The sequence below is a fragment of the Lepidochelys kempii genome, chromosome 22 (genome assembly GCF_965140285.1).
Source record: "Lepidochelys kempii isolate rLepKem1 chromosome 22, rLepKem1.hap1, whole genome shotgun sequence".
Taxonomy (NCBI): Eukaryota; Metazoa; Chordata; order Testudines; family Cheloniidae; genus Lepidochelys; species Lepidochelys kempii.
In genome coordinates, this window is record NC_136401.1 from 22,252,400 (window position 1) to 22,279,178 (window position 26,779).

Consider the following 26,779-nt stretch of genomic DNA (forward strand, 5'->3'; position numbering starts at 1 on the left):
GGGCAGGTGATGCAGGGGGTAGACAGCCTTCGGGAAGGCTCAATTCTAGACGAGCTTTGTTGCCCGGGCCCTGGAGGCACCTGCCCAGCCTGTGGGGAATTGCCCCTACAGCAGCTAGGGGGGCCTGGAGGGAACTGGGGACTGAAGGGGTGAATGGAAGCAGGTGGGCCAGGGGTATTATGGAGCATGTTCCACCCTCACGCCTGGCTGTGCTTTGGTTTCCTTAGGAACTGAATTGACATCTGAGGCTAGAATTTGGTTCAATGTTTATTCCGGCATTTTTGTGGTGCCAGTTTTAATTTCTTGTGTGTCTCACCTTCCAGTCAGAGCTCTGAGACTCCCGCAGCGGCAGCTTCCCGTCACGGCCCCTGTGTTAAACACCTGGCTGCCCTGGTTCTAAGACCTGCTGGGAAACTCACTTCCAGCCATTGCACCTGGGACCTGCACATCCCTGGGTTCACTTTCTGAAGGCCCAGCACCATGCCATGATTTAGCAGCAGCTCGGGACTCTGGGGGTGGTTAAAGTGGCAGAGGCCCCCATCACATCCAAGGAATTTGCCTGGCTCAGAGCACCTCCCTGGAGATGATGAGGTATTGCTCTCTACAGCCTCCCCAGGCCAGGAAGGTTTGCTTGGATCCAAGCTGCTGTTTGCTCAGCCCAGTTCTACCCTGTCACAAAGTTAGTGAAACAAGCAATGCCTTTCCCCAGTCAACTATTCTCTCTCAGGAAAAGTTTATCCCTTTTAAGAAAAGACCTTTGCAAAAGGATTTAATCCCTATTCTTTGCAGAGATGGGCTAGATCCAAACCTCTGATCCCAACAGAACCAGACTTTGGGGTCCATCCAGCACCACCAGTGGCCCAGGCCCATCTCTAACCTCTTGGGCACAAACCATTCTTTGTGGCCAACAGAATATGGAGGTTCTCTGACTCCTCTTTAAATTTTCACATTCTTAAACTAAACCCCAGTGCTCAGCTGGGGAAAACAGGCAGCAGTGCCACCTGTCAAACTTCTTTATTTGTCTGAAATAAGAGCACACAATTTTGTACCCCACCGTGGATGATTTTCTGTTGGCAGAACAAGTCCTGTTCTGGGCTGTGGATGCGGATGGCTGTTTGCTGTGTTGGGATTGTTACTGGAATGAGCAATTATATTTAGTTCAATATCAGCCTTAGGAGACACCAGGGCTTATGGTGAACCCTGTGTTAACTATAGGTCCACAAACAATCTCATGCCTTGAACATGAGACCAGCATGCGCCAACGAACTGACCACAGACCTGGAAGCCAGGAACTCCTGCCTTCAAAGCTGAGTCTGCCACTTACCTCGTCAGGACAAGGGAGATAACCAGAGCGCCTCCGGTGCAACTCCAGGGGGTCCAGCGTAGCGTAAAAGTGGTTGGAGCGAGAGGGGAATCGGCCGCGTGAGCCTGAAATCTGACACAAACCGTTCGGTGACAATGATCCACTGGGCTCTCAGGCCAAGACTTGGCACTTCTTCCGGCCTATGGCTGCTGCAATGGGCCTGTGACGCAGAAACAAAGAGCAAGTCCCTCTCTTTATGTGCGTGAGACATAAATCAACAAGCTGAAAGTGATGCTTCTGAGCAAGGCTGCAAATGGGTGCCAGTGGCTTGGAGACTGAACCCGTGGGAAAGGAGGGAGAGAGGAAAGACACAGGGCAAATTGTATTTCAGGAAAGAATTCTAAGCAAGTGGGCTGGGAAGCAAGAGTGCAATGCCAGAGGCAGCATATAGCTGGACCCGCAGCGCTCTCTGCTGTTTCTGCAGCACTGGGTCCTGCTGGAGTGTGACAGAGGCTACAGCAGTTTGAAAGCAAAACCAGCAATCACACAGCGTCTCATTAATTAACGATTGTGCGCCAGTGAGTTTCTCCAGAGCACCCTGCAGTGGGAGCCACATATGTGCTACTCCCAGCTCTGGCACAGGCTCCCTCAGTGGCCTTGGACAAGTCATGTCGCTGCTCTGTGCCTCAGTTTCCCAGCTGTGAAATGGGGGCAATACCTGCCTCTCTGGGGTGCCAGGAGGGAGAATCAGCTAATGCCTGTGAAGTGCCTGCAGCCCTCGGGGCAGGAGGTGTCATGGAAGTGCTACGTTGTCTCATCATTGCCTACAACTTACACACCTGAGTCCATTTCTGGAGCCCAAGTTCCTGCAGGTGCTAGGTGAAGCGACTCACCATTGGCTTTAGCAGCTAGGAGCTGGGGCCGGCCACCCTTCCCCTCTGTAAAGCTTGGCACAGATACAGCCCCAGGGATGGGGTCGCAGTGTCTGTCAAGCACTACAGAAGAAAGGACAGCAGCATGGTCCCCACCAGAGTCACAGTTGGGACAAGTCCTCTCTCAAAAGGAATCATTGGTGTTCATTCCCTGCCCTTCCAGACTCAAGCACTTCACACAGCCCGTGCCCACCGTGGCAGCACAGGGCCTAGTACCATGGGGCACGCCTAGGCCCTACCACAGGTCCCCGGAGCACTGTGGGCCCAGTTCAGCCCTGGCATCATGCTCCATTGAAGTCAGAGGGGTTGCCCCAGGCAGGGATCTGGCCTCTTGTACCTGTCTCAGCCTGTACTAGCCATCTGAGCTCTTTTAAGTGCCGCATTTTCCCCAACCTCTAAAAACCACAGGCTTCCAAACCCTACTAGCCTCAGCCCCCTCTCTGTGCCTTCTGCAGGCCTCCAGCCCACCCGTCAGCTCCTCTAGGCTCAGCGCAAGATCTTCAAGCGCGAAAGCTTTCAGACAGGCTCCTGAGTCCACAGCCAGGCACCTAAACAGAGAGGGTCCAAATTTCAGAGGGGCTGAGCCCCCAGCAGCTTCCCAAATGAAGCCACTAATTTAGGTGTCTACAGAACGATTTAGGAGCCTACTTTAAATCTCCCATTTCCGAAAATCTGAGGCAGAGGCTCTGTTCCAGGTCCCACTACAGCTGCTGCCCCTTCTCCACACTCCTACTCAGCTGCTGCTGGTAGCTGGTGGGACTGGCTGCCCAAGCAGAGAACATTGCGTGATGAGAACCACAGGAGAAGGTTGTCACTGAGTCGCAGAGAGAGAGTAAATGACTAGCTCTTCAGAAGAAGAGAGATTTGGTGAACAGAGAGACCCAGTTATGAATGTGGCCAGGAAAGGAAAAACAAAAATACCCTTTAAAAGTTCATTTGTTTTTAGGCAAATCCTAGTGGGTTACAGCGCTCTCATTAACCCTCCGCTAATAACGATGATTCCTCTGAGATGCCAAGATTACTCCCACCTTGCCATTATTCCTGATTCCCAGGGGAAAAGGGATGGGGTGGAGAATAATCATAGAGTTCAGAGTAAGAGCCGTGTTAGTCTGTATTCGCAAAAAGAAAAGGAGGACTTGTGGCACCTTAGAGACTAACCAATTTATTTGAGCATAAGCTTTCGTGAGCTACAGCTCACTTAGCTCATGAAAGCTTATGCTCAAATAAATTGGTTAATCACAGAGTTGATTCCCTTCCTCTCATGAAGAAAGCTTTATTGTGCAGAAGTAATGAAGAAAATGCCTTGTGATATTCACTAGCAAACTGCATTATTATAGAGGGACACTGTCATCTTGAATTATCTTAAATGACTAATTTGTTTGGGCTTTTTAAATCAACTTTCTGATATATCCCTATTCTAACAAGGAGCAGTCCCATTCACCTTTAACTTGATCATGAGGGTATCCAGCATTCTAATTAACCTTCTGTTAGAAACACTTTGCCCTTCTACAGCACTTTTCATCTCAGGATCTCAACATACCTTACAACATTAATTCTTACAACACCCCTTTAAAAGATGGCAGCAGCAGATTCCCCGGTTTATAGAGAAGTGAAGAGACTTACCTTTGGTTACACCCTGAGGAAGTAAGAGCCAGGAACAGAACCCAGGAGTCCTGAGTCCAATTCCCCTGCTATGATCACCATTTGGTACCCTGGATGGAATTCCATGTTCTTTTGTGAATGAAAGGAGAGCAAAGCAGCAGTTTTCCATTTATATCAGTCTTGTAAAATCCGAAGTGCCTTTAACCTGCTCTGAATATGCTGTCACACTGCTTCTGGCACAGTTCTGGGCCTGTGCTCAGGGCCACAGCCAGGATCATCCTGCGACCTAATGCACTGAGCCACTCCACAGAGAATATTGCCACTCTAGGCTGCTAGCACGAGCCAGTGGCAGTAGCAGGAACAGAACCCAGGAGCCTGAATGTGCAAGGCGCTGGATAATCCCTTGCCACACTTGCCCCGCCCAGCTATTGGGCACATAGTGACTGAGTGGCACATGCTCAGCGCCTTGTCTCCATGTCCTGTCCTCACTCAAGCATCTAGAGCCAGAGGCTTAGCTTGCGCCAACTTTAACTGCCAGCGTTGCCTTCCAGTGATCTAGTCCTACCGCAGCTGCATGTGACCCAGCAGAAACGGGGACAGCATGCCCAGGATGTTGCATGGCATTGCCACTGCGAGGGCTGCTTGTGGCACCAGCGGTTTCTTGTGGCACCCAGGAGAGGCGACCACTCCACCCCCTCCATTCCCTCGGGTATCATATTGTTCCAAAGTGGCTGCAGTTTTATTCCAGGGCTAACCCTGACCTGGAGGGTGGAAGGAGAGAGAAGTATTTCTAAAGGCAGGATCCCCTCTCAGAGCCTGACGTAAAGCACTTCAAAATCAACAGCATCTCCCAGTCTTCAGTGGGCTTTGGGTCAGGCTCTTAGATCTTCCTGCCACACCTTGACGGCAGGCCCTCAGCTCTGGAACCATTGCCCCTTGATGCATCAGTCAGAGCGTTCACCCAGGCAGCTGACAGGGGTTTCTCACTTTCACACGGGTGTTTTAAAGGTCGGATGATTCTCAGTTTTCCTATGCAGCGCACATGCCCAAAGAGTGTGCCATGGGTTCAGCAGAGGAAGGCAGACAGAGTGCAGGGTTATCTCTGCTGTTCAGCTCTCCTTACACCCCGCTCTCACTGATGCCAGGGGTATGGCTGAGCACACAGGGAGAGCCGAGCATGGGGGGTAACACACTGCTGAGCTGAGAACAGGATTTGCCCAACGGACGTACCTGATGAAGATTAACATGGTACTCGGCTCATCCAGCTGAATCATTTGGAACAAAAAATCCACCAACACAATGACCTTCTGGGGTCCCTTCCAACCCTGATATTCTATGATTCTATGATTCTATGACACTAATAATCCCTACAGCTCCCTGGAAAGGTTCAGTGCTGCATAATGCACTCACCCAGCAAAGTCAGGCCTCACGATTCCTGGCCCTGACCAATGGCTCCAGGGCAGGAAGGATTCACGCACACGCACACACAGAGTGTTTAGCACTGCATGGGTAATTGGGAGATGCTGTCTGGGGTTTTGGCCATTCAGGGCAGGAAGCTATCAATCCTGACAGATCAACAATGCAATAAATCCTGTGCTTGCTACTTCTGCTGCACTCCCTGCACACCCACAGGCATCCACACGTGCATCCACACCGAGCTTTGCAAAGGTCCCAAATCAACATCAGAAAGAACCCAGACGAGGGAGAGTTTCTCTACTAAACATAAACTTTTATTTCATTCAAGGCAAAGCTAAATAAAACTCTATAGTGCAAAATGTGTTTTAAAGGCAACAGACAGAATGTTCCTCCACATTCTGTGTTTATTTACAACTATATACTATACGTATTTATATACACATATACATGTGTGTGTCTACAATATACACTCATCCTTAACATCCCCTCTGTTTGAAAGGTTCTAGTGGGACACCCCATTTTAAAGAGAGGGAATAGCTCAAGAATTGGTCAAATTTTCAAGACAGTGGAACCTTCTAAGCATGCCCATTGTACAGCATATCTAAATCCATACAGGTACAGGTACAGAAATGTATCTCAAAAATTGATTGTTAAGTTTTCTCTATTCAAGCCAGAGGAATAATCCATGCATAGAACAGCATTGCATATCATGTGGTAAGTGGAACAATATCCAGATACTACTTCTAAAAAAGACTAACAGGTTATGACACCTAAAAATAATACTTAAAAAAATTAATTTCCTCCCCAAACTTTACTTGTCTATGGAAGTTCTTCACAAAGGCTGGACTGGGGATTTCATGGGGCAACTGGAAGATTTTGTGTCTTTTGGTCTAAAACGTCATGAGCGATGATGATATATTAATAATACTTTGCATTTATACAGCACCTTTCGTCCAAGGATCTTAGAGCACTTCACAAACAGCCCCTGAGGCAGGTCAGTGTTATCAGCCGCATTTTATAGATGGGGAAACTGAAGCACAGAGAGATTCAAATGATTTGCCCATGTTTACCCGAAGAGACGCAGCAGAGCTGGGAACAGAATCCAGGAGTCCGAGCTGCCTACTCTAACCAGCGGATAAGACTGTCAAGCACAAAGCCTACCCTTCCAGAGCATGTCACCTTTGCCCTGCTGAAGCTCCGTGCGCTGGTGTAAGCGACTAGGCCAGGTGCAGCACAGCCATGAATCACGCTCCTCTTGAAAGGCACAGCCACAGATGCACCAGCACAGGGCGCTTCTTGGGCCTCCTCTGTCCCAACAGCTCCTGCATTTGCAGATTTGAGCACAGTTACAAGCCGGCAGGTGGGACTCTGTGCCCATCACACTCAGATTCCAATGGCCACATACTCCTGTCTATAGATGAAGTGGTACCACATCCCCTTCTTCTCCAGTAATCCCCATGCACTGCTTTGGCAAGCCTGTTTGTTAGCTGGGTCATAAACTAATTCAAGAACACTCCCCTGCAATTAAATGTTCTAACACAGCTCATCCAGAATGGGCTCCCATTCCGTTACAAAGCCAGAAAGCTGTTCTTGCTCCCACCCTCACCACGCTCTTGAAAAACCAAGACCCAGCTCTGATTCCTGATTCCTACAGGGGAAGGGGCTGGGGAGAAGAGCAGAGTTTAGTTCCTTAGCCTCATTAACAAAGGCAAAGATGTAGCCCACACAGGAAGTTGGCTTGTGACATTCAAACAACAAATCACATGATTTTAAAAGGTCACAGTCAACTAGAATTATTTTAAATGAAGCACTTTTTAAATTTTAAATTCCTTGGAATAGCATGTCTGGGACTGTTTTTAATCCCTTTCAGTTATATGGAGAAGGATTTTCCAGCACCCCATGTACTCAAGGGATTTAAGTCAGAGAACAACCCCACTATCTCACGCCTGTCTCTTCTCCCCCTCCTGTCTCTGTCTCAGGGTTTATATGGCCACCCCATCGCTGCAGTACGCAAGCCCCTCCAATAGCAATGTCCCAAGCAGACTCCATAATGTCTCCGGCATCTCTCTCTGATCACCTGCCTGCTCTCTCTTCGTTTCAATATTGCTGCTGCTGTTACTGAGAGGAGCCTCTTTGCAGGACTGGGGAACAGCGTGCGTGGGAGCTCCCTGTCACCAGGCTGGAGCATGAGACAGGACGACCATCGATCAGCAGTGAATCAGCCAGGCTGACTCTACAGAGCATGGACAAAGTCACCAGACGAACAGAACAGAAGACAACTGAAAAGGTCTCTCAGTTCTCACCAGTTGAGGGGCCAGCTGTACCAACAGAAGGTGTAAGTGTCCAGAGAGAAATCAGATTTCCACATTGACAGTGAAATACAACATGTATGTTTCACCTGATCGGTTTCTAACCTTCCAAGTAGCTCTCTCCTAATAACACTTTGCCCATCTATAGCACTGGTCATTCGAGGATTTCAAAGCACTTTACAAATGGTAACTAATGAAGCCTCAAGTCATCATCTGTGAGGTAGGTCAGTATCATTATCCCCATTTTACAGATGGGGAAACTGAGGCATGTAGAAGCAAAGCGACTTGCCTGAGGTCACACGAGTCAGCAGCAGAGCCAGGAACAGAACCTGAGTCCTGAATCCAAGTCCTCTAACTATGACTAGACCATACTCCCTCCCTGCATAGCAAATGAAGCTCCACATTCTTTCTTAAGTGAAAGGGAAACCGAATGAGCTGTTTTCCCATTTAAATCCTTTATACAAATGATTTGCATAACTAATTAAAGCCTTGGTAGATCAGCTTCTTCCGTGTTTGTTACTGTAAGTGCCGAGCTTTGAAAAAAAAAGAGTAAAACCGGAACGGATGTAAAAAATACGGCAGCTTCTCCCCAGAAAACCAGCCAGGTACAGGCCGCACAGCGGGGAGAGCAACTCAATGTACATCAGCCACAGCAGGGCATGGGACAGGGTGAGCCAGTGCAGTCAAGGAATGTATTCCAGGCTGCTCCGCCTGGCGTGAGCGCAGGCAGGCAGTGCAGAGCACAGGCCCTGCTCACAGGCCTACACAACACCTTTGTTCAGAAGCATTTCACAGTGATTTCTTCTGCATTGGGCAGACGCAGCGACTTTGACAACCTCGTCTTTTGCTGGCTCTGGGGCCCAGCCCGGGAAGATGCTTCGGCATGTGCACGGCGCAGAACAGAAGGAGCCGTGCAGCACTTCCACAGCATGAAAACAGGCAATCCCACCCCCTGGAACTGGGGGATGGTTCCTTGCTGAGAGCCCTATGAAATCCTGCATGTGAACTTAGCCTCAGTGACGTGCCTCCACCCTGCCCATAAGGCGGAGAAGGGAGATTCGCCTCCTGGTTCTCTCTACAGACTTGAGCAGTTGGTGCGGACTGGGATGCGGACCCCTGTCCAGTGGGGACAGAGCTAAAACTCACGTCTCGCAGCCGCCACTGGCAACCGCCACGGCTCACCGAGTTTAAACGTGCGACCGAGAAAGGTAGCTCCCTCACCTGCTCCGCTCCCCGAGCCGTCACCTTCCCCACTCACTTTGCTGTCTGAAGCTGCGTTCCAGCAGCCCCTCTCCCCGGCCCCTGTCTCTGCTGCCTGAGCAGCCCCTCGCAACTGGGGCAACGGGAGCAGGGGGCCAGAACTTTGGGCCCAGTTCTTCTCCCACATACACCAGATTTAAACTGGGCTTATTCCACTTCCTCCTGTGGCTTTACTCCTGATTTACACCCACATAAATGAGACGGTGCAGCTGAGGTCTGCAACACGAAGGAAATGTAGCGTTCGGTGTGAACCACGCCCCCCATTTCCCGATCTCCCCTGAAGGAAGCGCCTGATGGGGCAGGCAGGTGTACGTGTGAGAAGGAGGCAGGCCCATTCACCAGCAGTCATGGGCACCAGTTCTCTGCCCTTGCACACCCCATCACGCACTTCCCGGGCATCAGGAGTGACTCCACTCAAACCAGCGTAAAGCAGGCGTAGGGCAGGAAAATCAGGCCCAGTCCCCTACAGCAATCATCTCGCAGTCCGGATTTACACATGCCAACACGTCAGTCTGGAGCCACGGCCCCGTCCCCGGCCAGCCTCTGGCCTCTCTCCCCGCGCTGGACATTGTCGCTTTGTGCGGCTCTAAGTCTCTCATGATCATGGCCCCTGAGGCACTGACCCAAAGCCCAACGACATCACGAGAAAGACTCTGACTTCGGTGGGCTTCCTGCATCGCTCTGGGCTGTCCTCACCTAGCAGTGGCCTCCTGGGCTCTCCAGTCCCATTGCTGGGGTTCCTTGTTCATACCCAGCCCTCTCGCAGCCAAAGCCCCCAGGCAAACAACGCACCCAGCTCCTCTCCAAGGACATGGCAGCCACACTGGCTTTTCTTGGGGTGGCCCTGACTCCGCTTGGTTCCGTTCCATGCACTTCCCAGCACATCCCCGCCACTTCTGCTGGCAGGAAAATCCTCTGCAGGGCTGGTGCTACTTAAACAAATTCCCAAAGGATTCCCCAGTCTGCCTGGATTTGGTACTTAGATACTGTGCTTAGTACAATCCCCAGCTCCAATCATGCTGCTCCCCATGGCACAAAGCACCCTGACATGGCAGGGGTGTGCAAACCTGTTCTTTACAATCTGGTGCTCCCTACCCCTGTGGGGCTGAACAATGCAAAAAGCCTGCAGCTCTGCTTGGTTATGCAGCACAGCAGGGACAGGCAGGCAGCTCCCAGGCCGATAAGGCGCTCGCTACTAAAACAAAAACATTCCCAGCACTGCGGGTGTCACCAAGCAACATGGCAACTCTTTGGTAAAGCCAGGTGTCCCCTGCAATGAGACAGGGCTGTGTTTGGTGGAGACGTGACCAGCATCACAGGGCAGAGCTCTGGGAGATGGCTAAGCCCCAAAGGGACTGTCAGTGCAGCTGGGACTGGGGTGCATGTTTGGTATGGAATGTCAGACAGCTCGGGGAGAGGACGTGTTTGGTACCTCACTGGCACGTGTGGGAGACAAAGCCTCCCGGGGCGGATGTCACCAAGCATGGCACCAATTCTGCACCAGTGTACCCAGTGAGGGCATGGGGCGGCAACAGCCAACCAGCATAGGGAGGAAGAAAGGACAACCTAGTAGTGCCGCAGAAAGCTCCAGTGCTCTAGAGGGAGTGGCTGTGCCGGGGGTTGGTACCAGACTGGGAAGGGTGATAATACCCTCACCCCCACCTGTCCATCTGGGACAGCAAGAGGACTCCAAGGGGCACATTCTGCCTTGGCAGCTCCCGGGCATCCCTGGGTCTGGGCACATGTAACAGAAGGCAGAACGTGGGCCTGGCTGTTTGGGAACATTGCTTATGCAGCCTGGTGGGGATCGCAGTGCCATGCTCCATAGCCCGGCTAGGACCCAATGCCCGACGTGGGATCTGGACTCCTTTTCCCCTGAATGCTGCTTGGGGAGCAGGGGAGTCGAGATAAGCACAGTCAGCACTGGACACGTAACCAGCCACTGCCCTCAGCTTGTGGGGGCTGGACCCACTTTGTCAATTTTTCCTCTGCCCCAGGAGGACAGTCAGAAACCTGAAGCTTTTCACCCCAGCTGCCCCCTTCCAGGTGCGCGCCTTCACCGCGGTGTCTTGGCAGAGTCAGAAAGACCCTCCAGAACGAGGGAACAAGAATCTCACGCGAGTGTCCCAGCTGCCCTTCCCGCAGAAGCAGCGCTCCTGCCAGTGGGACAGGGAACACCACAGAGCAAAACCAGGAGCCAGGCGAGCACCAGGGACAAAGTGCAGGCAGAGGAATGAACCTTCCCCGGACTCCCCCCAGCACTTTACTATTGACCCAGCTTTTCTACGCAGAGCTCACTGGGCAGGTTTGCCAGGCAGCCAGACACAGGACCCCTGCACCTTGTGCTGCCATGAGCAAAGGGGGTCGGACTGGCAGTACTTTGCACTGCCCTTGCACTAGTGCAAGCAAGGACACAAGGGGCAGGGCAGTGGAGAGCCAGGCCCACAGCAATCCCACAGGGTAGCAGGTGAATGGCTGCTGTAGGTAGCGAACGGACATAGCCCCCCGTGACTACGGCGACCCCTGGCCGCAGTGTATTCCACCCTTGGCACCCACGGCAGCTGGTGACAATACCACAGAGCCGCACAAGCCCAGACTGAGAGTGGGCAGCTCACCTGCTGGAGTGGAATGGAAATGGCAGGGGAGGGAGAGCTCGTCCCAGGAGCAGCAGCAGGGGCCCCTTAATCTCTTTTCCTAACCGGTTCAGACAAATCTCGTTTCTTAACCAGTTAGGAAAAGAGATTAAAGCCAGGCTTGGTAAAGGCGGCACTAGTCATTTGGTTCAGAAGTGTGCTTGGCAGCAGAGCCCTCTTTCTCCTTGAGCCAGCCCCACGCTCAGGCAGGGACAGGAGCATCTTTCTCTACTGCTAGCGTTCCATGCAGCCTTGTGCTCCAGAGGCCTCTGCTCCAGGAACTAGCTGCCCTCTGCCTGGTGCATGGCCTCCTCCCAGTGTAGCATCCCTGGGAGCCAGGCAGGCAATGCCCCCCCCGGCTCTCAGCTTCGCAAGACACCATTTCTGCTCAGCGCCCTCACACCCAGTCTCTGTGTGATGACCCAGCCGCTCTCTCACACACACCACATGAAAACACCCACCCACCCCAGCCCATGCTCCAGCTCAGGGAGTTCCCACCTCCTCCCAGAGAGAATGGAGCTGGCCTGCTCTCTTTCCCCTCCTGAGATCACAGCCTGGGCACAAGTCGCTCCCAGGCCACACAGCGTCCCAAGTCTGGGCTGAAGAGTGGTGCAAATTGCAGGCATGTGCATAATACAGAGATGTCTCAAGCATTGTTAGTTTCAAAATAAAATAGATTTCCCCTCCCCCGGCCATTAGCGTTTTACTGCCTGGTGGGTCACACTGAGTTTGCTTCATGCCTTTGGTGGAGCTTTCTGTTCCGCCTTGGAGCCCGCCAGGCCGTTCTCAGTGTTGTCAATCCCTGAGGAGCTCACGAGACACTCCTTCCTAGGAGAGAGAACAGCATCTACAGCACGTGGGTGGCGCCTGAAGCCCCCCTCAGCCTGAATGTGCACCTGGCCCCTTCTGCCCGCATCACTGCCGCTCCCCACCTGTCACAGAGGCCAGGCCCAAGGGATGTATGCACTCCGAGCTGCGGGGAAGCTCACTCCCCACACAGCCATGGCGGGAGAGACATGCAGGCATGGCTCCAAACACTAGACTGGCACGAGTGCCTGGATCCTTCCTGCTCCCCAAGAGGCACAATCATTCCCACGGGGCAGGCAGGTCAAGTGACACATTGCAGGGCACAGAGGGAGCGGGCAGCAGACTCTAGGAGTTCCTGGCTCACACTTGCAAAGAGCCGGGCCTTCCCCATGCTGAGCACAGGACTCAGGACTACAACCCCAACACAGAGCTAACAGCTTGTTCCACAGTCTCCAAGGGAAGCCATGCTTCAGGCACTGACAATAGGACTGGGCAGGGCAGGTCACAGGGAACTGTCCTGCCACAGGGCAGCAGCAGGCTTTCGTGCACGCCTGCACCAGTTAGACAAATCCTCGTGCCGGCCCCATGACCTGTTAGCTCAGTGTCCCTGTCCCAGTTTTACAGATGGGGAAATGGGGAAGTGAAAAGCCAGCTAGAGGCAGAGCTGGGAACAGAACTCAGAAGAGCCCAGTTTCCAGTCCTGGGCCCAGTTCACTGGGCCATGCTGCCCTCCTGCCCTCTCCTTGCAAACACCCCGGTGATGCAATCCGGTGTCTAGGCTGTGAAGGAGGGTCAGAAAGAGCACAAACATCCATGCATGTGGTACGCATGACGCTGCGCCCAGCACAACCCCAGCCGGACGCAGCGGGGGCTGGGAGAAGGGACGCCCATCCGTACTCACTTCTTCTCCTGAGACTTTTTGAGGATAAGCAGGACAATTTTCTTGATGACAAGGATGAGGATGAGGAGGCCGACGAGCCCGCCCACGGCTCCCAGGATAATGCGCGTCAGCGTGTTGTCCACCGGTACCACTGCAGGAGAGAGCGCCAGAGGAGATGTTAGTGGGTGCCAGCCAGAAGAGTCCCACCAGCACAGAGCCTCTGGCCCTGAGCAGCAGGAGACAGGCACCCATTCCTTGGCCATCACCGGAGCTGCAGGGGCCACGCAGCTGCCTCTGCTCCACAGAACAGTTCAGGTCTTTAAAGTCGAATAGCCATGGGCGTCACCCTCTCGTCTCTGCTGCCCCCCAAGCCTTCTCCGACAACTGCACGGCTCATGGTTCAACTTGACCGTAAGCCACGGAGGGAGTTTACCCCATGAATGCCCTCCATGTGCTGCTGGCTACTGGCCTATAGCAGGGCCCACAGAGGATGGCCCATATCTTTATCTTAGCCATCGTCTCCTGGAGAGACTGTAGGTGCCTCAGGCTGTGGGTGCTCAGCGTGAGGGGTCTCAAGTTGGGCACCCAAAATAGATCAAGGGAGCTAAAAGCCAGAGCCCACTCTGAGAGGTCGGCCTTACTTCTTGGCAGGAGGAGGGGTGTGAAGTGAAAGACCCCCAATTCTGCCAATGCCCCTCGGCCAATCCAGCCATGATCCTCTCCTAAACAGAGGCCTCTCCTGGGGCTCTTTTCTGGGGTGAACAGCCATTCACTGAAGACTACCTAGAATATACACTGGTCACCAGAGCCAGACTAGAACTCCTGGGAGCAGATTCTACTTTCCTTTACACTGATGGAAGCCCAACAGAACCCAGCAGTCCTGAGTCCAGTCCCCTGCTACGACCACTAGCAGCATATCTTGGTTTAGCTTTGCCCGATCCTGCTCATCACTCAGGGGAACCTTTGTCTATCAGCACCAGCAGAGTGAGTGGGGTGGGGAGGGCTCCTCCTGGCAGACACTTACTCTCCTGGACCACCTTGAGGATGATGGTGGCATTGTGTTCAGCATTCATTTCCTTTGGGTTCCTGACATGACAGGTGTACTTCCCAGCATCATCGAAGTCCACGGACCCCATGGAGATGGAGATGTTGTTTTCCTTCCCAGTGGTTGTGCCAATTAACCGAACCCGAGGGTCTGCGAATAGCACCGTTGGCTCTGATGCTTTGTTCTTTATATTCCCGTGATAGATCTGCAGGGGGAGGGAATGCAGCAGGACGCTGAGCGAGCAAACAGCACAGCCAGGCCGCAAACTCAGGAAGCCCCAGACTAGGGAAGGCCTGGAGAGCTCTTCCGGCTGAGTTGGACACCACACAGGGGTGGTACAGACACAGACCTACCAAGGCTGAGGGTTGGGGCCCGTCTACATGACGGTTTGCAACCATGTTGCATCCAGGTCAGGGACAAGCATGCTGTAACAGTGCCATGGCTCAGCAACAGCTGTAGTGTAGATGTGGCTTACAAGTGGACAAGAAATTCTCTTTCCATCCCTCCCTTGCTTTCTGAGGATTTTGTCTCCTCCAGACTAGGGGTAGAATCTAAATGCTTGGCTTTTGCCCAGGGATCCCAAAGCCAGTTATTCCTCTCAGCACATCCCTTCCCCACCCCCGAGATGTCTCCTGCATACTAGGTATGCACCAGTGAAATGCAACAGTCATCAACAGGGAAACTCAAGGGGCTGAGCAGAGTGGAGGGGGGTCTTTTAATGGAGGCAGAGCAGAACCATACTCCATGCATGCTGCCCCTTCCTGACTTTTCAGCACGAGGCCAACTCCACAGCTCCTCGCCTACATCTGGCCAAATGCTGGGGGGGGAGGGGCCTCATCTCCTTATTAAGCCACGTTCGTATGAAATGACAACTTTGTTTCGTGCCTGTTGGGCCCCAGAACTCTTCCCCTCCCTCATTTCTGCACACGCACACATATACCCACCACCTCCTGTCTCCCGCATGAAAGGGAGAAGCAGCTGAATGCTTGGGGCAAAGAATGGGGCAGTCCAGTCAACAGGCCACCATGAAAGCAGCCGGCCTGTCTCACTTGCCATGTGGCTGCATTGGCTGGAATTCACCTTCTGCCCTAGGAATCCATGAGCTGCAGTCAGCGGCAAGCGTGCCTGTCTCAGGAGCGGACACGGCCATGTCAAGGCCAATGCAAAGGAGCTGTGCATTCCAGCAGCGAGTGCTGTGCATACCCGGCCAGAGAGGCAAGCTCCAAGGTCCTCTCCCAGCTGGCCAAGGCTGGGAGGGCTGCAGGGCAGCTGGGCTGACAGGAGAAAGTCATTGCCTCACACTAGCAAGCAGAGGGGCGAAAGGTGATGCTGCTCAGAACCAACGGCCCTTTGGCATCTCATGGTGAGCACGAGAAGGGGCCTGTTTAGCTGGAAAATTCACTGTGTTTTGCTCAAAGTGCTGACCTACTCCTCAGTGAAATGGGACATTTCTGAGCAAAAGGGATGTATTTAACCCAGGGATTTGCCACTTGCTGCTGCCGAAGCTCACAGACATGACTACAGGAAACGAAATGGTGACGTTGCTGCGGCCAAACCGAGTGGAAGTAATTTTCTCCGTTCCACACTGCTCCACCCAGCGGTGTCTCCAATGGGCAGTTATGATGCCAGACAATAAGGTGCAGTGGGCTCTGAGAGGGCAATTGCAAAACCAGATCCCTCATGGCTGGCAGGGTGTCCTAAATCAGGAGAAATGGGATCCAAATCACTGTTTAAAGCACTAGCAGCCGGTCTGTGCTGGGGGGACCCAGGAGAACTGGCAATCAAACCCAGCAAGGAGCAGAACGCACAACGCACCAGGTCAATGCTGTTGTAGTACCAAGTGAAGTCAAGGTCCTTGAATCCTATGCAGGTGGTGAAGATGCAGGGCAGCTGCACTTCTGAGCCGTTCAGAGCCATCACAAGGTTGTTTTTCCCCACTGAGACCTCCAAGGTGACAGCCATGGAGAAGAGATGTAAACCTGCCAGGGGAAAGAGAGAACAAAGACACATCAGTTTCCACAGGGGCAGTGCCCGATACCCGATTCCCCTTCAGAGACAGCATCTCCTGGGGCATGCCCAGAGGCTACACAACCATGCAGCCACCTGGTAACAAGATGAGATTGCTGGTCCATTAACTGGGCTCCCTGGAGGCACCACATGCATGCTTCAGACTAACCTAGCCAGTCCCCCTCTTCCTTCCTAGAGGACACAGAGCAGGACAGAGCCTCAGGAACATGCACTGGGAAAAGGCAACTGCAAGTAGCCTGGCCAGCAGCAGCATCACCATTCAGCAGGGAAGGGAGCATCTCCCAGCACTGGTCTTTCATTCCCAGGCCCCTGGCGACCACACTCTGGAGCTCTCGGTCCTGCTCAGGAGTCTACAAGCCAAGCACCACCCCCATAATCCAGGCTGGATGGGTCCTGGCATCTGGGCCATGGCCCAGACCAGGGCAGGGCAGCAAGGGGAAGCTGTTCTGGAGGGTGAGGAAGGAGACGTTAGTCGTGAGGCCAACCCCACCCTCTAGCCCGACAGAGGAATTACGGGACCTTTGATAAATGACACCAGGGTGAAGCTGCTTTCACGTTTAACACTGGGGAGCAGCCCAGGGGTTAGGCACTCCCTGGATGGGTCTGAGCCCACCAGGCCCAGAGGAGCCTAAGGAGAGTGGCAGGACCAGGGAATATTTGCGAGGAGTTCGACTCTCCGGGGCAGGATTTCCCTGTGGAAGAGGGTCTGCCTGGTTAAATCTGCCCCTTCTCACCAACCCCCCCCCGGCCACCCATCGCTGCTGGGGAACAGGATTGCTGGCCCATCAGGCTCCAGGAGGGACAGGCTCCCCTGGGGTCCTCAGTCAACTCCTCACCCTCAGCGCAGAATTGTCCAGTGCTGCCTGCGCCCCCCAAGTAGGCACAGGGGTTGGGTGGGGCACCTGACCAGAGACACTCCCTCCAGAGGAGCCACCGCCCTCAGCCCCACATTCTCACCCAGGGCAGCTGGGCCCCCCCTTCCTGAGGGAAAGGGTAGGACAGGGCTGCTTCGCAAGGTCTGTAAGAACTCTGTCCAGACAGAAATTCGTGAATGTTTGCTATAGCTGTCACTGGTTTCTTCCAAAAACGTCCCTGAGCCCGAGCCCTCCAAGCAAAGCAAACTGGAGCAAACACAAAACACATTTTAAAACCAAGGTAAAAAATCCTACATTGTGACACATGCTGAGTGACACCACCCTGCTCTTTGCTAAGTCCCCTGGCAGCAAGCAGTCAAAGGCACCAAAACAGAGGAGGCCTGTGTAGACGTGTGTCCTTTCCGCCCCACCTCCGTTGCTAATGCAGCAGCTTTAGCAGACTTCTCTTTGCTGCTCTGAGATCAAGAAATTTGAGTTGCCCCATGTTGCCAAGATCTAGGGTGGCTGCTTGAGACATCAGCAGTGTTGTACAGATGTGCAGCAGGGCCCAATCCCCACTGCTCTGCCCTGGGGGGACAGTGCTTATTCCCACCCCCGCGGAGCAGGCTTAAAACATTAACAAAGCTGAATTCTCCGCTCGGTCTGGCCGCTGACAGCATTTTAAATCCTCTGCCCACCCGGGCATGAGTGAGACCAACCCCCACACCCTGAGCAGGGCAGCAGGAAACACTAAGGCAGGAGTGGCGAGGGTTTAGCAGCCTTGTACCATTTCTTCTCCACAGGGAGCCACCGGTCCATACCATTGGACTGGCCTGGGGAGGAAAGAGCTGACACGTTCCCATGGAATAACAATGCCCAGCTACAGCACCATCATACAAAACTCTCTAAGCCCTTTGCTAACATTAAACGTCCCAGCACCCTGCAGCTTGGCTGAGTTCCCATGGGGGTTCCACAGAGTCAGAGGTAGAACTGGGAATAGAACCCAGGCAGGAGCCCTGACTCCTCATTCCCTGGCCCGCTCTAATCACTGAAAACAACCCTCACGTAACCCCATCCTCATTGCACTGGGCTTGCCAGAGCACACTGCACCTGAAACCACCCCACCAGCCATGGGGCACGTCAGGACAGCACCTGTAATCGATTGAAGCAGCCAGCGTCCCACTGTGAGGCAGAAACCTGCCCTGGAGGCCTAGTGCATGGGCGGCTGGGATTCACCTAAATAGCCACTGGAGGCCTCTGTTGTTTTACAAAAGGGCTGCAGAAGAAGAGCACTTACATCACTAACAACGATCAACCTGGCCCCTGCAGACAGCTCACTGGGGACAAAACCACTTCCCCGGGCTAGATGGGCTCCTCCTCCCCAACCCCTCCCACACAGCACCCACGAGGGAAGAGCTCACAGTCCGCTTGGAGCGGAATCCAGCTTTGCCATCTTAAAAGAACCTTTACACTTCAGCCCTTTCCTAGGCACCTCGGCGTGCTGGGGCGTACGGCCACAACCACCCCTTTGAGGTATAGGAGTTGGACAGTCTGTGAGGGTCCCTGAAGGAGGGCAGAGCTGTTAGCACTTCCCTTGTTGTAATATCGAGGGACCACTCCTTCTCTGCCCCAGAGTCCTGCTTGCTGGTGGCTCTGGCTCACCAGACCGTGCAACGAGCCTCAAAGCTTCAGTCACTGAAGAGCAGAATTAAATTACTCAGCTGCAGACAATTTGCAATGAGATTCCTCCCCCCCACACACCTTTTTTGTTTAAGCCTGGCTGAGTTGCCTGAGGTACAAATGGGTCCGATTTCCTTCCTGAGATCAGAAGAACCAGCACCTGGTCTTAGAACTCAAGATGACTCCAGCTTAAAATGTCTGAGCCTCTGTTCTAACTATGACAACACATGGCCAGTTTTTCCTTCTTAAAATGAGGCTGCCCTTGGGTTATCTGAGCTGGGAGTTTCAAAGACACCTAAGGGAATTAGGCACCTAAATCTCACTGGAATCAAGATCCTTTGAAATCCCAGTCCCTCTCTCTCTAATTTCTCCAGCTCATTTAAAATTATCTTGAGAACCAACAGCTCCTGGCCCTACCGGAAGCCCCTCACTGGAGTTTTCCAACAAGCAGTGGGTTTTAAGTACTGTGCTCAAATAAATGGGTTCGTCTCTAAGGTGCCATAAGTCCTCCTTTTCTTTTTGCGAATACAGACTAACACGGCTGTCACTCTGAAACCTGAAAATTCAATTAAATTCTTGTTTTTCAGATTCTCTGTTCAAAGAACAACCCCCTACAGACTAGGGCAACTGCCCAGCAGATAACAGCACACTCGGCAGGTACAGGAAGCTCTCATCCAGCCATGGGTGGGGCCTGCTGGGGCGCAGAAAACAGCTGTCACAGCATGTTTCGGCTCCTAGCCCCTGGGTGTAGCCAGGACACTTTATAAAACCTCCCGCCAGCTCATATTTGGGTGTTATGCTCCAAGCAGGGCCCCGGATATGAGTTTCTTTCCTCTGCTGGGAAGGAAGGTATGACAAATATTTTTAAATCCGTAACTATTAATATTCTCAGCTGCATTAAACACCTACAGTTGTTTCCTCTGGTCCCTGACACATATTTTCCCCCTTTAATTTTAGCAGTCAGCTAGTTGTACTCCCCACTAGCAGGTCTGCAAAGTGAGAATGATGGAGCCTGTGAGAGAAGACACCCAGGAGAGACCATTGCGCGTATATTAGTAATTGATGCAGGGAGGGCAAAGGCCTGGGAGCCAGGGCTCTATTCCTGGAGCGACCTTGGCAAGTCACTTATCCTCAATGCCTCAGATTGTACAGCTGCAAAATGGAGATCATCCTCCCCAGCCCTGAGTGAAGCACTTGGAGATTATGGATGAAAGTGCAAGTGTCAAATATCTAGGACTTGCTACAGAGCAGTGGAAATCAAAACAAGCTGTTTGCTGTGGGTTGATCTTTCCTCATGGAAATGTAGAGTTTGCTTTTAAAATGTAAATATTTTTCAAGGAGGAAGAAACAATAACTTCAGTGTTTATGGGACTTTTAGAAATGGTTAAAGCTCCTAAGTTACAGTAACATACAAACAGAGACTCAGAGGGGTCTAGTGTGTAGAAAGATACGCACTGTCATACAGGACCATGTCATGACAACAGTGGGTGGGATAGTGCAAACTGTCCAGAATTAATTAACTCTCTTTTGCCAACTCTCGCTATTTATTTGGGAGCCTTGTTACAGTTGACGTTCTTCCTAAAGCACCAGCTCCTGGAGTCATGTGATTACATGAGACTCTCAGGTTTCCTTTAGAACAAAAGTAAGTTCCAGCCCTCCTGATTGCAGAGAAAAGCCTGAACACGTGGCCTGAGAGCTCCCTAAAGGCTGAGAAACCAGCCAGCAAAGAAAGAGCCCAACCTTTAGTATTTTGTAAACGTCTCCTGATTTGGGGGGCCTGACTCCTGATTTTTGAGCCCTTGGCATTGGCGATGCTGTGAACCACTGCTCCAGCTTGGTGCCCGGCTCCAAGCCCTGACAGCCAGCCTGCGCTCCAGCCTCCAGACACAACTCCCTTGGAGCAGTTACCAACAGCAAGTTCCTTCCCCACCCCTCAGCCCAGGGCACCCTCACTGACATGGTGCAAGTCCAGAGTCACCCTGCTGCCTTCACTGGACTCCAGCAGCCTCCTTTGGCCCAGGAGAGCAGATTTTGGCCTTGTGCTGTCTGAGGCTCCAGCTGAGAGCAATGAAGAAACTCCGGGGACTGGCGAGAGGACATGGCTGGCACTTAATAAACGGATAATAAACGTCCCGTCACCCCGTAGTTACCGGTTTGGAGAGGCCCCAAGAGCTAAGCCCTGCCTGGCCCCAGGGCACTGAAGCAGCGCAGAAGAGCCCTTGGTCCCCATGTCAGTCCCGAAGCGGGTCCGCGCAGAAGACGCGCCCTGTGCCGTGGGGGCTGAGCCCCGAAAAGCGGAGCCCTCCGGCCCGAGGTGTCTCGCCGCTCCGCGGGGCAGCAAAGCGGACGCGCTCCCAGCGGCCCGAGGCAGAGCGCACCGGCTCCGCGCCCGGGTCCCCTCGCCGCACCAGGGCGCCCCGGCCCCGGCCGCTCTGCGGGGCGCGGCAGCCCCCTCCCCTCGCACCCCCTTACCCAGCAGAGCCGCCGCCAGCCAGCTCCGGCAGAGCCGGGCGCTGCTCCCGTCCGCCGCCATCCTCTGTGCCAGGGCACCTCGGGGAGCCCCCGCAGCCGCCGAAGGCGGGGCAGGGTCGGGGCAAGCTGGCGCAAGGGGCAGGGGGACAAGGCTCGAGCCAAAGTCCGGCTGGTCCCCGCAGCAGCCGCAGCATCCAGCCGGGGCTCCGCGCAGCCAAGTCGGAGGGACGCGGCGCCCGCAGCCGGGCAGGGCGAGGCAGGGCGCGCTGCCAGGGGCCAGCTGAGGATGCTGCGGGGAGCGGGGGGGCGCTGCAGCCGGAGAGGCGTCGGCCAGGGCCGGGGGGCTCGGCCAGACTAGCCGGGGAGCCGCCTGCCGGGCATCCCGCAGCACAAACCGGCCCGGCTGCGGGCGGGGCGGGGCAGGGACCGCGCTGCTGCGAGGCGGGGCTGGGTTTGCGGCGCTGCAGCTCTGCGGTGCGCGCTGGGCCAGGGGGACACGTGGCTCCCCGGCTGCAGGCAGGAGCCCCTGACCCGCTCCCGCCTCCTGCGGCCCTCCCAGGGGCGGGCTCGGGCTCAGGCTCAGGAGCCTAGCGGGCTTCACCGGCCCGCACCCCCCAGCGTCTGTCCGTGGCTCCACCCGGCAGAGCCAGGGCACCCACCTAGCCCCCTTCTCCTGCTGCTCCTGGTTTATCCCTCCTGGGGTGCCAGAAACGGGCCAGCTCCCTGCTGCCTCGCCTCCCCTCCCCTGGCTTCAAAATCCTGCCCCTTCAGCTCAAAGAGACTCTCCCTTACCTAGCAGCAGCATAGAGTATATGACACACAGCTGAGCCACACAACCACCGGACACTGAGTTACACAGTTACTTTGGCTGCAGCTTTGAGGCTTTTGGGGTAGCGACCCCCTGGGACACTCACTGCTCTTTTTTTCTCTGCAATGAAATAATTTGTGTTTCTAGAGCCTCTTTCATCTTAAAATAGTAAAGCAGTTAACACCGGGTCATTCTCACACCACTGGTAGGAGCTAAATAGAAGTGTCTGTAGCTGGGTAAAGCGCCCTGCTGTAACCACTAGACTACACTCCCCCTTCTAGGCTTTTGGTGAGGTTCCTTGTGTGCCTTTTTAATTATTGTGTATACTTTTACTTCTAGTCTGGTTTCCTCAGATTCCCCTTCACTGATACTGTGCTTTGTTTCTCTGTCAAGTTAATTAAAACCATAGTGTTGGGGTTTTTTAAAGGCATAGCGACATAATTTTATTGGCAAAGTTGTGATTGCCATGAAAGAGATTCTTGGGTTTTCTCCAGTCACAATGCATCATCAGATAGACTCAAATTGCAATTGACTAGAGCCTTTTATAATCCACTGTGCATTCTCAATGAGTTTATGTTTGCTTACACAAGCCTTGGTGGATGACAGGATCTCTAGCACAGAGATCCTGGCAAGAGGTGTATAGGGGTTGTGTAATTGCAAGGACCGTTAATATTCACCTGGAGTGACGTGCTGTTAATTTGAGTAGAAAATCCACATCTGAAACCAAGAATGGCACCTGCCCATATATGCACCGAGGCCACAATGTTCAAAAGTGGGTGGGGGTGTCTCCGTTTTGGAGGGCCCAGCCTGACACCTCAGCTCTCATTCGGAGAGGTGATGGGCATCAACCGATTTTAACTGGCTACAATCACCCTCCTGAAGAACATAACTACTGAAACAGACTAGCTGGGGAAGTGGTGGCTTCTCAGGCTCCTGCTGTCCTCAAGGGGAGAGTGCTGCCTTTCTGGCAAAGATGCTTTAGTCAAGCAGAAGTTCTCAGGGCAGGGCCTGGTACCTGGATGACATTCGACTAGAGGAGCTGAGACACCCTTCTGGCTGTAAAACCAGCGATAAATGGGCATGAAGGCTGATAAAGGAACAACTGGTTCATGGAATGAAAACCTCTAGGTAGGGAAGGCTTCAGTCTAGCTAAACCAGCTCTTTCTAGCATGCCTGTCCCTGTGGCATCCAGTAACAGAATGCCTGACCCTGCAAGGTGCTGAGCACCTCTGGTGGTGCACTGGTGTCCTCCCTCAGCACCTTGCAGGACAGGACCCTGTAGGGAACAGGAGACCTAGCAAATGGGAGAAGCCATTCACATGTTTTATGCAGCTAGTAGAAAACCATGGGGTCAAAATCCAGCCCAGAATTTAAGCTCCTAATTGGTTATCAGCAGAGCTCCGTAGCCTGAGAGCATTGGAAGCAAGCCAGGAAGTCCCCCATGTCCGTGCAGATGACCGTGACAACGGGCTATTGCAATCCCAGATCTCTCCATACCTGAATGCACATTGGCAGGATGAACAAAGCAAATCTCTCTGGTGTATGACTGGGAGGCATCCATCCAGTGCTCCAGGCAGCAAATATTTCCTTCCAGTCTCTGAAACCACAAATAGCAACACATGGCTGTAGAGGCCCAGACTGCATGCGGGAGAATAAAGAAGGGGTGTTAGAGAAGCCAAAGAGAAAACTTTGGCACCTACATTCACACCCTGAGCATTTATTTCAGGATAATTGGCTGACCATGCACTCTATACATCAACAACCTCTTCCTAATAGCTGCATCCATTAGCCCTAACCTTCTGTGGACCACATCCAAGCCAGAGCAAGGAGGAACTTTCTTGATGGGGGCCTCTGATAATGCAATTGTGCTATTTTGGTGCATTACCTTTCCTCTCAACTGCATTAGAGAATCACATCTCCTTTTCAGGGCACTGCTTCTTTGGAGCTTAAAACTTGCTTGGCTCCTGTGGAAAGCCTTGGTGGGAAGAGAGAGGAGATTTTTGGAAATACCAAGGCCATTGGAGGTGCAGTAACAGAACAGTGATTATTCCTGGGATACAGGATGGAGAGTTCCTAAGCTACATGCTCAGGCTCTAACCCAAATTCACTGGGGAGCTTGGAAAGACCATAGCTCATTAATAGCTCACTGAATATAGAGCTCCAGGCTGACTCTGTAGTTGTGTGAATTACCCCTTCAGTGGGAGGGCTCGGGTATGCATGATTCAGCTGCTGTACTGGGCCCCCAGCCTGGAAGATTTGAGGGGTTGACCCATCCCTGTAGGCTGGGGAGGGGCAACCATTCATATGTTCACTAGCATCTTCGGTTTGTTCTGCTGAGGCAGCAGAAGGCAGTTTGGATGCAAGCTGAGGACAGTGAAGGTAGTTAGGTGAGGTGAGTCACAGATGATCCTCTAAAACCTCCAGGACAGGCAGAGAATGTGCATCAGGGAATGGTTTGTGAAGTAAGGAGGAGCTGTATACTGGCCAGAGATGCATTAATTAGGATCTCAGAAAATTCTGCGTCACAGCTCTGCACAAACGGAGGGAGGGAGGGAGGGAAGAGACTTGCAATAGCACAATTGCTGTTTGATGCAGTTTGTTGAACAGTGAACACAGTCAGCGGCTCTGCTGGGCCTCATCTCAGAAAACAGAGCAGGAGTGATAAATAAGGCTGAAGCTGATTCTCGGGGCCCAAGTGAGCAGGATTTTAGAGATTCGACATGCTAACATGGTTAAACTCTCACCAAGGCCACACTGTTCACCTGAAGAGTGGAGTAGGATTGCACCACCCCGGAGGTGGGGGCAGATACTGGGAGACATTCTGCAGGGAGCAGGCACCATGATTCTGCACATCACCAGGCTGTACTTACTTAACTATTCTTGGAAATTAATTTGCACAGGAAGAGAAAAGGTGGGGAGGGGAGGTTGCTACATGGTCCAGCCCAAGTGCAGTGGAAGGCAGGGGACACCAGCGCAGGTGTGCTCTATACGTAGCCATGTGATCTGTTGCTGAGGGTTAAAATAGACACTGAATGAGCCTGAGAACATGTGCCAGGAGACCAGCTGTTCAGGAGAGGGAAGACATAGAAAAGGAGCATGGGGGAAGAGAGGCAGAAATGTCACCCCAAAGGGATGGGGGTATGACAGCCTTGTGGGAGGGGCTGCACTGAGGTCTGAATGTGGGTGTTTGGTATCTAGCAGCTTTCTGAAGTGAGAAAAGGATCCTGTCCAGAGGCCAGTGTATGGAGTCCGAAGGGACAGCAGCTGTGGCAAGTGCTTGGGCATGGCAGAAACGGTTTGTGTGGACTAGGATATCCCCTGAACAGAACCTTTTCTAGAATTCAGAAATGTTTGATCTCCTCTTGTGTTTCCATTATTTGTGCTTCCAGCAGGAAAAAGGAAGTGCCAGAATCCAGCACTGCCTACCTGGTGGTCAAAAACCATGAGACTGGCATTAAAACCACAAGATTTAAACACAAATAACTTTGGTCTTTTTCCTCTTGTTTCAGAGCCTGTGGGGGTTGCATTTTCCAGCATTTCTCTGCAGCCAGGAGAGCTGGGAACTCCCCTTTTCACGACAGCTGAAATTCTCTTGCAATTACAGGCCTCCAGGAACTCAGGCTTTAAGTAAAACATCAACTGTCACAAGACTCCTGATCCAATCCTGACAGTTGGCAACTCGGTCAAATCTCCCCAAAGACATCCAGGCCAGTGCAGCAGGCCCCAGAGGTTCAGAGAACTCCTCTTCCTCCTGGAATGGCCTCATCATCCACAGACGCCGGCTCCCACTTCTCCTCCCACCCCTCTGTTCTGTGGCATTCTGCCCTGTACTTCTTGCCATTGCACCTGGCCCACGCAGGTGTAGCACCACTACCCATTCAGATTCCTGCCCCCACTCACACCAGGTGCCCACTTTGCACAGGTGCAGATGAGAACATAAGCCAGTGGCCAGTTTTGCTGACCTTCCCAAACAGCCAGGGGCCCCGTCCAGGTTCTGAGAGCATTCCAAAAGGACTGTCCCACCACATGCGGAGTTGTACCATTGTCTCCAGAAGAGCATGAGCTGTTCACACCCCATTTGCCTATGCTGTTGGGGGTAGAGCAGGGGGTGCCACACAGCAGCAGGTGTCTCCTTGCTTTGGTCCCATTTGTGTAACCTGGGTCCCCTTCCAGCCTTGCAAAAGTGACCCAAGGGGTGTTGAGACCTGGAAGAATCTCGCCTGCTGCCTAGCCAGGTCCCTTTTCTGCAGAGTCTAGCACAAATAGTTGTGTCTGATTACAGGAAAAGCCAAGTAGCCCTAGACTGGACGGTGTCACCTTCTCAGCATGGCAAGGAGAGAGAGCTCAAGGGCTCCTTCCAGCTGGCATGTGCAAACACTTAGTCTCAGGGAAACCTGCCCAGGGGGAAGAGGGATACTTATATTTCGAGGGCTTTAGAGTTATTCTGAGAGAAGGATGGAGACTGAGCCAACAGCCTCCGAACAGACATAGCCTTGACGCACAAACAAGCCTGTCCATCTGCCCCTTCTCTTCCGCCCTCATGTGTGTTACGTAGCCCCCTGCACATCCGCTCCCCATTTGCCCCAGGCCTCTTCTCTCCCACTCATTTCTGCAGGCCCCCCAGTTTCTTGGCGCTAAACCCCTCCGGGTTCTGGTTTCCCCATTCCCAGGATTATTCTTTGCAGGAGCCCCGATTCCCAGTGGTGGCAGGCAGGTGTTTCACTCATGATTATTACAGGCTTGCTCCCAT

The 26,779-nt window shown here is 53.1% G+C and overlaps 2 protein-coding genes across 17 annotated transcripts in view; one reads left to right on the forward strand and one right to left on the reverse strand.

Annotated features, from left to right (window-relative positions):
- The window catches only part of TMPRSS4 (transmembrane serine protease 4), a 36,171-nt gene extending 24,031 nt beyond the window's left edge, over positions 1–12,140 (forward strand). For 12 of the 16 annotated variants that reach the window (XM_078849901.1, XM_073320534.2, XM_078849909.1 and 9 more), the window contains one exon: positions 1,216–12,140. The gene's annotated coding sequence lies outside the window, so the exon portion shown is untranslated. Of the gene's footprint in view, positions 1–323; positions 592–1,215 lie in introns of all 16 variants that reach the window. The other 4 variants (XM_073320535.2, XM_073320537.2, XM_073320536.2 and 1 more) reach the window with 4 other exon arrangements.
- SCN4B (sodium voltage-gated channel beta subunit 4) lies at positions 5,552–21,650 on the reverse strand. Its single transcript, XM_073320551.2, has 5 exons — positions 21,222–21,650; positions 16,003–16,166; positions 14,167–14,392; positions 13,164–13,293; positions 5,552–12,283 (listed from the first exon to the last, which is right to left on the reverse strand). The coding sequence occupies exons 1-5, from the start codon at positions 21,280–21,282 to the stop codon at positions 12,190–12,192; spliced, it is 675 nt and encodes a 224-aa protein (XP_073176652.1). The 5' UTR covers positions 21,283–21,650; the 3' UTR covers positions 5,552–12,189.
- Between the last annotated feature and the right edge of the window lie 5,129 nt (positions 21,651–26,779).